Below are 14,127 nucleotides of genomic sequence, written 5' to 3' on the forward strand. Positions count from 1 at the left end.
CATGGAATTTCAATAAAGAATTTGAGTGGTCTGGAGTGCCGACCTTTTTCAGTTAGGATTTAACTTTCATGGCTGTTCAGGCTGCTGTGCCCCCAGAATGTTATAGATGCAGGTGTAGTGAGCTGTCGTAATAGTTTCTGGATATACAGTTCGTATGTCCGTTTTTGTATGCAATATGGCATCCATTTTTTACATGAACAATTTAATAAGCATTAAAGATAAAATACAGTTCCCTATCTTCATAAATGTAACGTAACATATCTGTGAAAAACACATGACATACGGAAAGTAACCCATATGTGATGCGTTTTTTGCACACTCATTGATATGTGATGGGCGAACCTGACCGAGAATATGGATCAAAGTAGTTTTTTTTACTCGCTGACCATCAATTGATGTGTAAAACATTCATGTGGCTTGCCCTGTATTGGTCACTTTGCTTTCCATAAGCGATCAGTTTTGAATATGGACTGCTGAAAACAAAGCCAGTCAGTACTACTATATCAATCAGTTGTCCTTGGGATTGGGTCATCAATATCAGATTGGGGGTGGGCCGACACCGGACATCCCTAAGGATGAATTTTTACCAGCTCTGGCTGCAACCTGAGTTGAAATCCAAAATAATTACGTGGGATATTTCATTACCTAAGACATTGTTAGAGTCAAAAGACAACAAATGCAATAGATTTTAGTCTATCACACGCAAGTCGCATTGGGGGAATGCATTATTTTCATAGATGAATTATCTCAAAAACTAGAACCAGTTCAGCAAAAGTAATGGGATTTTTTAATTCAACACCCTGAAAATACCCTAAATCCATTCAAAAACCTTGGCACCTGAAAAAATATTTTGGAGGACATGTGTAATATATACCAACAGGGTAAAAAGTCAGATAAAAAAAAAAAAAGACCCAAGTTTTAACAAAAACCATAAAAAGAGAGAAAAATCTAATTGATTGCCTCAGTATGCATAGGGAAATTGTTTCATGAGTAATCTGTTTCTTGTGATATCTATCTCAGACTAACGCCGCAGTGTATTTGTAATGTGTTGCAAGTTTTTTCTTCTTAAAACATGGAATCTATTTTTAATATATATATATATATACTTTTAAGTTATATAAGGAGCTAGAACCATCTTTATTTCGATTTTCCTGTATGTAATCTGTGTACATTGTGGAACACTACAGCTCCATCACCTTTCTAGTGGCCGTTCCACGTACTGCAGCTCAGCTCCTAGAGCCAAGGATGCCATCTCATCAATATCGTAGTAGAAAACCCATTTAAAACCTGTATTCTTAGCAATCCAGTTCTGTACGTTATGGGGGCCATACTGGTGTCCTTATTTTAGTAGGTCGTAGTGAATTAGTTTCACGTTAAATGAAAAGCACTTACTGGTTCTACTATTTTTGCATATTAAAGAATGTAAAGTCCTACTCACTATTTTTGCCGTCCTAGGCTCAGCAGTTATTGCATTCATTCCCTCTTGACACCCGGCTAAAAGATGGCAGTAAGTATCTGCTAATATTAATAATAATGTGCACTGTCATTGTACAACTCTATTGCTTTTATGTTGAGCCACTTTCTACAATTTTAAAAGGGTCTACCTAGTGAGGTGTACAATTTTTTAATGAGTTAAGCATTAAAATATTAAACTTCATTAAAAAACTTTAGTAGCAGTCCAACAGCACAGCAATCCATCAATAATATGGCTGCTGATGGAGGGGCACGTGAGCAGGGACATCTATTTACTGCCTCCAATGTAACTGCGCATGTCTTGTACAGTCCAGGAACAAGGGCATTTATAGTGGAGCACGAGGGGAGGAGAATAAATCCAGGTATCTAAACAAGAATTCTGATAGTATAGCTGGGAAGTACCAGTTATCCCTATTGTGTCCTAATATCTGGATCCCTGCCTAAACAGCGGCGGTTGGCTCCCTATGTAGGCGAGAATGTTGACCCCGCTCCACGGCGCCCTTAATAAATATGTACATATGCAGTTTATGAACCAATACAGATCCTAACACTGAACTATCAGCTAGCTGCCAATCAGTGGTGAGGGGCGGGGTTACACAGATTGGCCTGACTGCCTGGCACGTGACACCTAGTCAGACAGTGATCATCTCCTGCTGATAAAAACTGCATTAAAACTACAGCAAACAGTCTAATAAGTGACTCATCCTCGCTGACAGATTTCCTTTAGGTTGCGGACAGATGTCTCGTCACATGTCCCTCCATCTGCAGTCTTATTCTGGACAGAACGACATAAAAAAAAAATGTTTTTAACAATATTACAAAATTCTGAAAACAGAAGCGTTTGATTCACTCCCTTTTCTCAATACAGACATAAAGAATATTTTTACATCTGCAAATGTCCGCTCTATAAAAATCTACAATTATTTAACCCATACAGTAAACTGTAAATTTAAAAAAAAAAAGCCCTTACACTGCTCCATCAATGGAAAAGTGAAAAGAAAAGTTATGGGTCTCAAAAATGTTGACACACACATTTTATTCTTTTTTACATATTTTTTAAGGGGAACCTGTCTGGCGATTCATGCTGCCTAAACTACGAGTAGTATGAACCATAGCTTGCCTGCACAATTACAGCCTGGTATATTATTCTCTGAAACCCTCTAACAGCTGAAATAATAAACTTTGAAGATCCTTTTGGGGACCGTAGCTGGACACCAGACTAAGTCCAGTTTTGCCCCTTGGCTGGGCTTTTTTTTAGCACCGATGCAGATGATTGACAGGTCTCTCCCTCTTGTGTACATAGGGAGAGACTGTTCATTCACCTCTGGCAGAGTTTGGAAGACCCAGCGAGGGGCAACACCGGACCAACTGTGGTCCCCAACCCGATCTTGAAAGAATATTTTCTATGAAATTGTGCAGCCAGGCTGAATTTCATGTTGCCTGTGGTTTGGGCAGCATGAATCGCCTGACAGGTTCCCTTTTAACCAGTTAAATAAATCTATATGACTATACAAGTTTGGTATAGTCGTTATTACACTGACCTGAAGAATATTCTCAGGTCTTTTTTACCACATAATGAACGTTGTAAAAACAAAACTCAACAATAGCGAAATTGTTTTTTTCTCTTTACCATTTTGCCCCACTTAGAATTTTTTTTTTCTTGTTTTTGAGTACATTATATGTTTAAAATGAAACTAAAATTTGTTCCTCAAAAAATAAGCCCTCATCTGATTACATCAGTTAAAAAAAACACCTTTTTCATTTTTTTTTTTTTTCAAACACAAGAGAGAAAAAGAGTAACACAAAGTGTTTAAAACCCCAAACTTTCTATCTGTATAAAAACTCCTGCCAGGGTAGGATAACTTTGTAAGACTTTTGAGACGCTATAAGAAGTAGATACTATGATGTCTTATATGGGTTTTTCAGGATCTTTTTGTGTTTTATTGAAGAACCGTTTCTTTATTATTTTGCAGCTGATCTCGTGCGATCTATTATGTGTTGCTTATATAGCACCACCATATTTCACAGCGTTTTACAGACATGATCATCACGGTCCCCATTGGGGCTCACAATCTAGATTCCCTATCAGTATGTCTTTGGTGTGTGGGAGAAAACCGGAGAACCCGGAGGAATCCCACACAAAGACAGGGAGAACGTGCAAACTTTTGCCCATCCTTGGGCTTTTGAACCTAGGACCCCAGTGCTGCAAAGCAACATTGCTAACCACTGAGCCACTGTGCTGCCCTTCTATACACTCGACCGCTGCAGCAACTTTCAGATGGCTCATGTTCTACATAGAGGCTTCATCGTTGAGGCCAGTGATTGGCTGCAGTGGTCACCTGGGTAGGCAGCACTTGATCAGCTGCAAGGATGTAAATAGAGACCAATGAGGACCACCTATGCAGCTGCACTTGACCCATAGGTTATTAAACTGGAAAGTAAAATTAAATCCTGGACAAGAACATTTAAATGTTTCTTTTAATATGTTGTAATGCTTCTTTACCCTTTTTTAGGTTTATTTTGGCAGTCTCCAAAGCGACCACCTACTCCAATAGAATTTGATATAGACGATCCACTGTAAGTATATATTTAGGTTGTGGGTACATGGAAGAGTTTCTTAAAGTGAGACCTACATTTGCTATTACTTGAGCTTTATGTAAATTGATGAACCATAACATTTAAAATCACTGTCCTATCCGTTGAAGCGAATAACCTTGATTATCTTATTATAGCTCTTGTTGAGTGGTGGAATATATTAGGTGATTAGAAAGTTATTGAAGTTGATTTCTGGAAGCAGAAAAAGTGAGCGAGCTTAAAGGAAATCTGTCAGTAGGATGAACCCTCCTGAGCCGTCTTTATTCAACTTTCTATTACCTACATGACAATATAATGATACCTTGATATCCTTGATCCGATGTCTTATTCCTGAGAAAACCATGTTTTTCTTAATATGTATATGAGCTGTTAAGATCTATAGGTAGAACATAAACTGTGGAGGCAGATTCTCAAGAAGATCTGTTTTAAATGAAAGGGAGGTGTTACCAGTGTGAGACATGTAGATCAGGAGAGCAGACTGTCGGTCATTAAAGGGAATCTGTCACCCCCCTGGGCAATATCAGACCTCTAGTGCCTGCGCTGGAGGGATTGATAAGTCTGCAGTCACACAGTGACTGCTGATTTACTTTTGACTGGACAACTCCTTTAACTGTTCAGATCTATGGGCCCGACAGATCTTCCCAAGAGTGTGCCTCAACATCTGGTTTTAAATGAAAGGAGGTATTACCAGTGTGAGACATTTAAAGAGAATCTGTCACCCCCCCCCCCCGCCCCAGGCGATATCAGACCTCTACTATGGCCATACAGGGTATAGAAAAGTAAATCTATACTTATCTGTATGGCCCATAGTAGAGGTCTGATCGCAGAGAAAAGCGTTTTAATCAATTCTTTTTTCCACAGGCTTGGCGTCCAGGGGACACCAAGCAATCCCCGCCTATCTGCTTATTATTCCCCTAAATCCTCGTCTCTCTGCTTAATTATCATATTCGCCCCTGTCCCCTGACTTCCGGGCATGCGCAAAGCGCTGCTCACATAGAGAGCGCTTTGCTTCATCCTGGCCCCATCTACCTGTGCACTGCGCTACAGGGTTCTATTGCGCAGATGCCGGAAAGTGACAGTGACCACCCCCCTCGCCGCCTGCGTAATTGAAACCTGTGGCGCAGAGCACGGAGAAACGGGGCCGAGATGAAGCAATGCGTACTCTACTTGAGTGGTGCTTTGCACATGTCAGGGAGCACAGTGCACGTCACAGGGCCCTTTGACGTGCAGGGGATGGGGGGGGGGATATGATAATTAAGCAGAGAGGCGAGGATTTAGGGGAATAATAAGCAGATAGGCGGGGATTGCTTGGGTTCCCCCTGACTCCAAGGCTGTGGAAAAAATAATTGATTAAAGCGCTTTTCTCTGCGACCAGACCTCTACTATGGGTCATACAGGTATGTATAGGTTTACTTTTCTATACCCTATATGGCCATTGTAGAGGTCTGATATCGCCCAGGGGGGTGACAGATTCCCTTTAAATGTCTCACACTGGTAACACCTCTTTCATTTAAAACCAGATGTGGAGGCCCACTCTTGGAAAGATCTCTGTCTGGCCCATAGATCTTAACAGTTAAAGGGGTTGTCCAGTCAAACGTGATAAATCTGCAGTCACTCTGTGTGACTGCAGTCTTATTAATCCCCCGGCGCAGGCACTGTGCGCTGCAGTGATTCGCCGGTATGTATACATTATACATACAGGCGCACTGGTATTACTGAAAATAATTGCTGCTTTTACAAACCACTTCAATCTTTGGACATCGACATATACTGGAAGTGAAGATCGACGCTTTAATACATTGTATAATAGTTTTTAATATAATATAATAGTTTTTCCCACTGTTCATAGTAACAATTTATGGGCCATGCCCCGTCTAGTGAAGTGGACTGCCAGTGGGCGCATCCGACTAGAAGGCACGGCCTCACTCAATACAGTACAAGTGTATGGAGAGCGAGGCTATACCCACTGGCCAGGGGGGTGTATGTATAATGTATACATAGCCTCCGGTCCCAGGTCTCATACTAATGAATCCCTGCAGTGCATAGTGCCTGCGCTGGGGGGATTCATAAGTCTGCAGTCACACACAGTGACTACAGACTTATTACTTTTGACCAGACAAACCCATTAATTTACAAATTAAGAAAAATGTGGATTTATTTGTACTCCCATGACAGCACCACGAGAGAGAGGATCCGCCCATCATGGACAGGAAACCTACAGGTTAAAAAGCGCGACACCTCTCTCCCGCCTCAGTTTAGGTTTCCTGTCCATCCTGCTGGATGAATATTGGAAGCGGTCTCTTGCCCTGAGGGATAGACAGGGTACCTGGAGCGGTGAAGTTCCTCCCCTTGTCTGTCCTCTTCTTCCTGGAGACGCCACGGCAGGGCTCATTGGGGCACCTCCGTGTGCATTGCAGTCAGCGTGACATCGACTCGATGGAGCCGGATGGTCCGCTGTGTGTGTGTGTGGAACCGCATGTGGGTAAGCCTCCCCCCACCCCACCCCCCGCTTCACTACAAGAGATCGGGGCCGCGCCGGTGGGGAACGTGTCAGGCGTGGCCCTGTTGCGGCGGGCCTATGACGTATTTCCGGTGCGCCGGCCTCCACCGGAAGTGGGTGCCGTTCGCGCGGCCAGGAAGTACGGGCCGCATGCGAGCAGTGGGGACACCGGAGCCCGGAACAGTATGGGCGTCCCGCAAGTACTGCTACATGCAGTGTTCTGCCCACCCCGGGGAGGGGGGAGGGTGAAAAGGAGGCCCCCCCCCCCTGGTCCACACAGGTACCTGCATGGCCAGTATAAAATAGGCCTGGTTACATGCAGAGGTGCTTCCCAGTCCTTTGTTTTTTCATAACAATGGGAGATACACAGGAGCTTTTACCTCAGCAAGAACATCTGCTGCAGGAGCAGCCCTCTGGGGAGCCCTCACAACAGGTGGTGCAACGTCGTTCCCGGACCGGGTCCAGCCGTTCAACTAAGAAGTTCACCACTAAGAGCAGGAAGGAAGGTCCTGTCGTTTGGCGTGATCCTCCGCCGGTTAAGAAGGATTCCTCTACTTCTACGGTACCGCATATGCCAGGGGGTAAGTGGAATCTTCGTGAAAGTTCTACTAATTACTTCCCTTTTTTCTTCTCTGTCTATGAAATCTTTTCAGAGCAAGAAATGTTCGTTTAAATCAAAGCATAAAGAATGTGCCCTATGCAGCAGCCCGCTCCCTGATGCATATATTAAAAAGTTGTGCCAGCCTTGTATTGACAAGGTGATGGTGGAAGAAACCCCAGGGTTTTCTTTGGGCCTAAAAACTCTAATTAAAGAAGAAGTAGGCAAGGCTTTGTGAGGTAATTCTGAGGTCAGGCATTCCCCTCAGGACCCTCGACCAGGCTCCGATGCCGACATCTCAGACATTTCTTCCTCTTCCCTATCCTCCTCTGATAGTGAATCTGAGAGACAGTGTTTTCCTTTAAATGAGGTAGATGCCTTGGTGGAAGTTGTCCGTTCTACTATGGGCATTGTGGACACTAGACCAGAGAAGTCCCTGGAGGATGTTATGTTTGGAGGTTTAGGTAAAAAAGAAAAGATCCTTTCCCATGAATACAAAGATTAAGGATCTCATTGAAAGAGAGTGGCAGAAGCCGAACAGAAAGGGCAGCATCCCTCCCTCTTTCAAAAGGAGGTATCCGTTTGATATCGCATGCTCCTCCTGGTCAAAGGCACTAAGGCTTGATGTGGCCATTGCTAAAGCATCAAAAAAGGCTTCCCTCCCCTTCGACGACATGGGAGCTTTAAGAGACCCCCTGGACAGACGAGCAGATACCTTTTTAAAAGGTACTTGGGAGACCACTACAGGAGCCCTGAAACCAGCAGTGGCTGCCACCTGCACATCCAGAGCCCTGATGGTCTGGCTGGAACAGCTGGACAACCAATTGAAAGAGGGTGTCTCCAGGAAGGAGATTATTTCTTCTCTCCCCCTAGTCCAGGGTGCAGCTGCCTTTCTTGCTGACGCATCTGCGGACTCGGTTAGACTAGCAGCGAAATCGTCGTCTCTTTCAAATGCTGCTCGGCGAACCCTTTGGCTAAAATGCTGGCCTGGAGATGTACAAACAAAATCTAGACTCTGTACAATTCCTTGTGAGGGTGAATATCTTTTCGGCCAAACCATGGATGATCTGTTGGAAAAGGCAGGAGATCCTAAGAAGGGCTTTCCTTCTGTACCTCTACCTTCTTTTAAAAAATCCTTTCGGAAAAAGAAGTTTCTCCGTAGACGATTCTTTAGCGAACAGGAGAAATTCGAGGAAAGGGGTCGCAAAGGTAGAGGCCTACTCTTTGGTTCTTCTTCCAGAGATGAGCGGAAGCCAGGGGAATCACAATCCACCTAGGTGGGAGGGAGATTGTCATTGTTTTTTCCGGCTTGGGAACGTATTTCACATAGCAGTTGGATTTTAGGCCTAATTAGGCTTGGTGTTAAATTTCAATTTCAAGCCCTTCCTTACAGGAGATTCGTAATTATTCCCTCTAGTTCCTCCCCAGAGCGGCAGGCTGCCCTCATATCGGAAATACAAAACCTAACAAAGAAAAACGTCCTGATTTGAGGTTCCGAAAACAGAAGAGGGAGACGGATTCTACTCCTCGCTCTTCTTGGTTCCCAAGCCAGATGGGTGTTTCAGGACTATCATAAATTTAAAATCCTTAAATAGGTTTCTTAGAATAGACACCTTCAAAATGGAATCGTTAAAAAAAATAATAAAATAGCTTTTTCCCCACTGTTATATGGTAGTCCTGGATCTTAAAGACTCTTATTACCATGTCCCCATTCATAGGGATTATCAAAAGTATTTAAGATTAGCCATCGAAATTAAAGGGGTGGTAAAACACTACCAGTATACCACGCTTCCCTTTCGGTTGGCTATAGCCCCAAGAGTTTTTACTAAACTGGTGGCAAAAGTGATGGCCAACATAAGAGAAAAAGATATTTTAATAATCCCGTACCTCGATGATTTCCTGATAGTGGGGAATTCCTTTGCACAATGCGAGGCCCACCTTCAGGTAACAATTTCTGTCCTACGAGACCTAGGTTGGTTTCTAAATCTAGAAAAATCTATGTTAACTCCACAAATAGCCCAACAGTTCCTGGGGGTCATTTTAGATTCAGATAGGCAGTTATGTAATTTATCAGATGAGAAAATTGCAAAAATTCAGGGACTAGTGAAACATTGTATGGATAGACCCCTCATCACACTGCGCAAAGCCATGTCTTTATTGGGGACCCTGACCTCAAGTTTTTCAGCAGTGCGCTGGTCCCAATTTCATTCAAGGGCTCTTCAATGGGATGTGTTATATAATGACTCAATCCTAGATGGACATCTAGACCGGGAGTTTACCTTGGCCCCTCGCTCCTTACAATCCCTTCGCTGGTGGTTAGTTTACACTAATCTTTCTAGGGGAGTCCCTTTGGAAAGTAAACCTATGGCAGTTTTAACTACAGATGCAAGTGCTACAGGTTGGGGAGCTCATTTTGAAAACTGCTTAATTCAGGGAACCTGGTCAGAAAATGAGGTACAGTTTTCCTCGAATGTGAAGGAGCTTTTGGCGGTTGATTATGCGCTCAATGGGTTCCTTGTATATTTACAGGGCCAGGATGTCTGTATACTCTCGGACAATCAAGTCTCAGTAGCGTATATAAATCATCAAGGGGGGACCCGTTCAAAAGACTTAATGAGAGTAGCAGACAGACTTCTTCAGAAAGCAGAAGATCATTTTCTCTCCCTTTCTGCGGTTCATCTAAGAGGAAAAGAAAACATCAGGGCAGATTTTCTCAGCCGCAATTCCCGAAAAGGAGGAGAATGGTCCTTGAACTCTCGAATATTCTCCAAGATCGTGGCAATGTGGGGTCTTCCAGCAGTGGACTTGTTCGCGACGAAGTCCAATCGGAAGGTGACAACATTTTGTTCTCTAAACCCCAGAGAAAAGCCCCTGGCGGTGGACGCCTTCATGATTCCCTGGGAGTTTCCTTTGGCGTACGCTTTCCCTCCTATGGTCCTGCTTCCGTCATTCCTAAGAAAGATCAGGACAGACAAAGCCAGAATGATCCTCATATGCCCCTTTTGACCCAAGAGGCCATGGTTCTCTTGTCTCCGCAGGATGTCAATATCAGACCCCTGGATCCTTCTGGAAATCCCGGACCTTCTTACTCAGGGTCCAGTTTCCCATCCTCCAGCCCCAAATCTCCATTTAACGGCATGGAATTTGAAAGGGCACTGTTAACCAGCAAAGGGTTTTCCTCAAATTTAGTAAACACTCTCTTAAGTAGCAGAAAGCCCGTTACTACCCGCATCTATGCTAGAACTTGGAGAAAGTTCCTGTCCTTTGCAGAATTCAAACTAGAGGATGGGATCCCTATTGGGAAGATACTAGAGTTTCTACAGCGGTGGTTAGAACGGGGTCTAACCACTAGTACTTTGAAGGTACAAGTTTCTGCTTTAGGAGCCTTATTTGCGTTTGATATAGCAGCAAATTATTGGGTAGCACGGTTTATAAAGGCCTCTTTCAGATGTAGACCTATCATTAAATCCAAACCCTCTCCCTGGGATTTAAACCTGGTCTTAAATGCCTTGACTAACCCCCCCCCCCGTTCGAACCTCTAGATTCAGCCACCCATAAAATTATTTTTCTTAAAATAGCCCTGATAGTGGCCCTAACTTCGGCCAGAAGAGTAAGTGACATACAGGCCTTTTCTATATCCCCACCATTTACCCAAATTATGGATGATAGAATTGTGTTAAAGCCTGATCCAGCTTTTCTCCCAAAAGTAGTCTCACTGTTTCATAGAACTCAAGAGGTAAATCTTCTAACCTTTTGTTTCCCCCCCTAAAAATCAGAAAGAGGAGAAACTACATACATTAGATGTTAGAAGGTGCGTGCTTAAATATCACAGTTTTAGAAAAGATAGTTCCCTATTTATATGCCATCAGGGGGCTAGAAGGGGTTGTAAAGCTTCAAAATCCACAATTGCGAGGTGGATTAGAGAGGCCATCTCCCTCGCCTACTCGGGGGATGGGGAAGTACTGGAAGGGTTGAGAGCACACTCCACCAGAGCAGTAGCAACTTCCTGGGCCGAGAAGACGGGAGTTTCCATCGAAGACATATGTAAGGCTGCCACCTGGTCTTCTCCCTCCACCTTCCATAGGCATTATAGATTGGATTTGGGTGACTCTTCTGATCTCATCTTTGGGAGAAGGGTGCGTCAAGCGGTGGTCCCTCCCTAATCTCCTTTTGTCTCTGTAATTCTCTCCTGGAGCTGTCATGGGAGTACGAATAAAGCCTTAGTTACTTACCGGTAATGGGATTTTTCAGAGCCCTTGACAGCACCCTTATATTCCCTCCCTACACTGGTGTTTTTGCACTCCCGTAGAGTTATTTTTCTTTTTTTGCACCTTCGGGGGAAGTTACTTAAAGTAATTGGCTTAAAATGAATTTGTTTTATTAACCTTGGCGGTCCTCTCATGCTCTGTTAACTAAACTGAGGCGGGAGAGAGGTGCCGCCCTTTTTAACCTGTAGGTTTCCTGTCCATGATGGGCGGATCCTCTCTCTCGTGGTGCTGTCATGGGCTCCGAAAAATCCCGTTACCTGTAATTAACTAAGGCTTTCTCTGCAATAAGGCCTTGGATGGTGGTCCAAGGACTGACTCCTGAATGATGAATTTCTGTAATGGCTGTATTTTGTTCACCTCCGAAAACGTGGAAAAATAGTGATTAACTTCCTTGGTTTTAGAATCCAGAGAAGAGTCCTTGTTTGGAATGCACAGATAATCCTTCCCAGCTGGTTTCTGGGCATTAACGTGGTTAGAAATTGGTCGAGTTGTGATCAAGTATTACCATAAATAGTTTTAAAGAAAATACACCTTTTTATTCAGGAAAAAAATAAAAAATGTATCATTCTCATAGTGAGGGGAAATTGGAGAGAAGAATGGGTGATTAAAAATTAAGTGTAGGTGACTCTTTTCAAACCTCCAAGGGTTTTGATTCGTAGCCTAAGCTATTTTTATACTTTTTTCCATCAAAGCGAGTGGCTAAAGAGTCAAAGACTGACGAAATATATATAACTTAATATCAACACAGGTATAGTATCAATTAGTCTTTAGTCAATATAAGCACATTAGATCAGTTTTGAACCTGTCAGTATGCTTGATTCCATGTTAAAAGTACCACATGCCTCTTTCATTACAATTGTATGCTGACAATTGCTGCCTCTTATAGGTCTGTTGACTCTCTATTCCTTGTACACTAACCTGAGTTAAAGCACCTAAATGGGTCTCTAAAAAATGTCTGACTGCACCTGATACAGTTATAACAATAAAACCTTAAAAAGAGCAAAACATATTGTAGATCTTAAAACGCGTAACAAATGCCTCTCTACCACACCCGAAAGAACTCCTAACACTAATATTGTTTTCTCCACTTCTTTCATCTGATTTATAAAAACATCAATAATTATTACACCATATTCCCATCTTATATCAATATTCCGACTTAGCAGAGATCCTACATATTGGTATCAGGTGTGCAGCAAGAAGAGGTCTGCCTATTGGTAATTTGGTCTCATCCAGCCTATAAACTCCGTACTCTCTCAAAACACACATGGGTTACTACCAAAGGATCATTTCCTTGTGTGGTATCTCAATGTGCTATATGCTAATAAATTAAACAAATCCAATGAAATCAAATCCTATACAACCAATACATTTTAGAACATCAATTTCTTTATAACTTGTAACACAACATGGCATGTATGCCACAAACTGTCATGAATGTAAAGAGAAACAGTATATTGGAAGTATAACCAGAAAATAAAATAAAAGCGCATCTCTGCACACGTATGGTTCTCTGACATGAAAAAAAGCTTCAAAAGGTTCTCTGTCAGGAACTTCTAGACAATTATTTTAGAGACCCCTTTAGGTGATCTAACTCACTTTTGTGTACCAAGCAATAGAGAGAGTTAACAGTAATTGGCAGCATACACCTTTAATGAAAGTTACGTTGGATTTTTAACATGGAATTGCCCATACCGACAGGTTCAAAACTGATCTAATGTATTTATATTGTTTAACATATAATTGATACTATGCATTTTTGCCTTTCATGATTCTTTAGCCATTTCCTTTCCAGTGAGAAAAAAATACCTTTAACTATAAAGGACATATAGGCTAATGAGCGCCCATAGACTTTATACATCAGTACAGGCCACTCTTTACCCTGCACTGACATTCTAAAAGGTCAATGCAGAGTGAGAAGCTTGCATAAGATTGTGCAGCTGTGGGGGCGGGAAGGTTGTTGTCAGACACAGACAGCCAAAAGAGAGAATAGACATTGTTTTAGTACTTTGTTTACCTTCTCCAACTCTGAACCAGAATGAGTGTATGGAGAATAGGAAGCATGGTCAGTGCTTCCTTTTCCAGACCCTACTCATGGGATCATGGAGTGCATGGACGGAACAAGAGCTACTGGGTTCTAGGAGACGGTCATCTTTGCTATGTAGGCAGGAGGCTGAAATTCCCCTGTAACTGGGACTAATATACCAGCCCCAGTTGCTAATCTACCAGTTGCAGGGGATGTCCACCAAAAAAAATGTATTGGTATGTTTTAAAATACCCCTCCCAAAGTGCTTTTAAGACGTGTGTGTGTGTGTGTGTGTGTGTGTGTGTGTGTGTGTGTGTGTGTGTGTGTGTGTGTGTGTTTTAAAAAAATAAATAAATACAGCATAAAAAACACTGCCAGAGAAAGGAATGCAGTTTTAAAATGTGTTGTTGTTTTTTTTTGTTTGTTTTTTTGTGGTCTTATTGTGATCATAATAATAAAAAAAAATAATGGATGCGCATTTCCTATTTTTATTCACATTTTCGCCTGATGCCATAAAAAAATGTAAAAATGAAGCCCCATGTATCACGGAAAAGAGGCAAAAATTATTTGAATATCCAAACAAGAAAAAGTATTATAGAGCTGTTAAGAGTACATATGCCAAAAAAAAAAAAACAGGAGGTGGGTGGGGGAGGTTAATGACCCGGCC

At 42.5% G+C, this 14,127-nt stretch overlaps 1 protein-coding gene across 2 annotated transcripts in view; it reads left to right on the top strand.

Moving 5' to 3' along the window:
• UBA6 (ubiquitin like modifier activating enzyme 6) overlaps positions 1 to 14,127 on the top strand; it is a 102,263-nt gene that overhangs the window by 42,648 nt on the left and 45,488 nt on the right. For both annotated transcript variants that reach the window (XM_073637039.1, XM_073637040.1), the window contains exons 24-25: positions 1,456 to 1,507; positions 3,987 to 4,050. In XM_073637039.1, the coding sequence (XP_073493140.1) occupies positions 1,456 to 1,507; positions 3,987 to 4,050 (116 nt within the window). The remainder of the gene's footprint in view (positions 1 to 1,455; positions 1,508 to 3,986; positions 4,051 to 14,127) is intronic.

Source organism: Phyllobates terribilis, unplaced genomic scaffold (genome assembly GCF_046119375.1).
Source record: "Phyllobates terribilis strain yellow unplaced genomic scaffold, ASM4611937v1 Scaffold_1__5_contigs__length_1240528914, whole genome shotgun sequence".
Lineage (NCBI taxonomy): Eukaryota > Metazoa > Chordata > Amphibia > Anura > Dendrobatidae > Phyllobates > Phyllobates terribilis.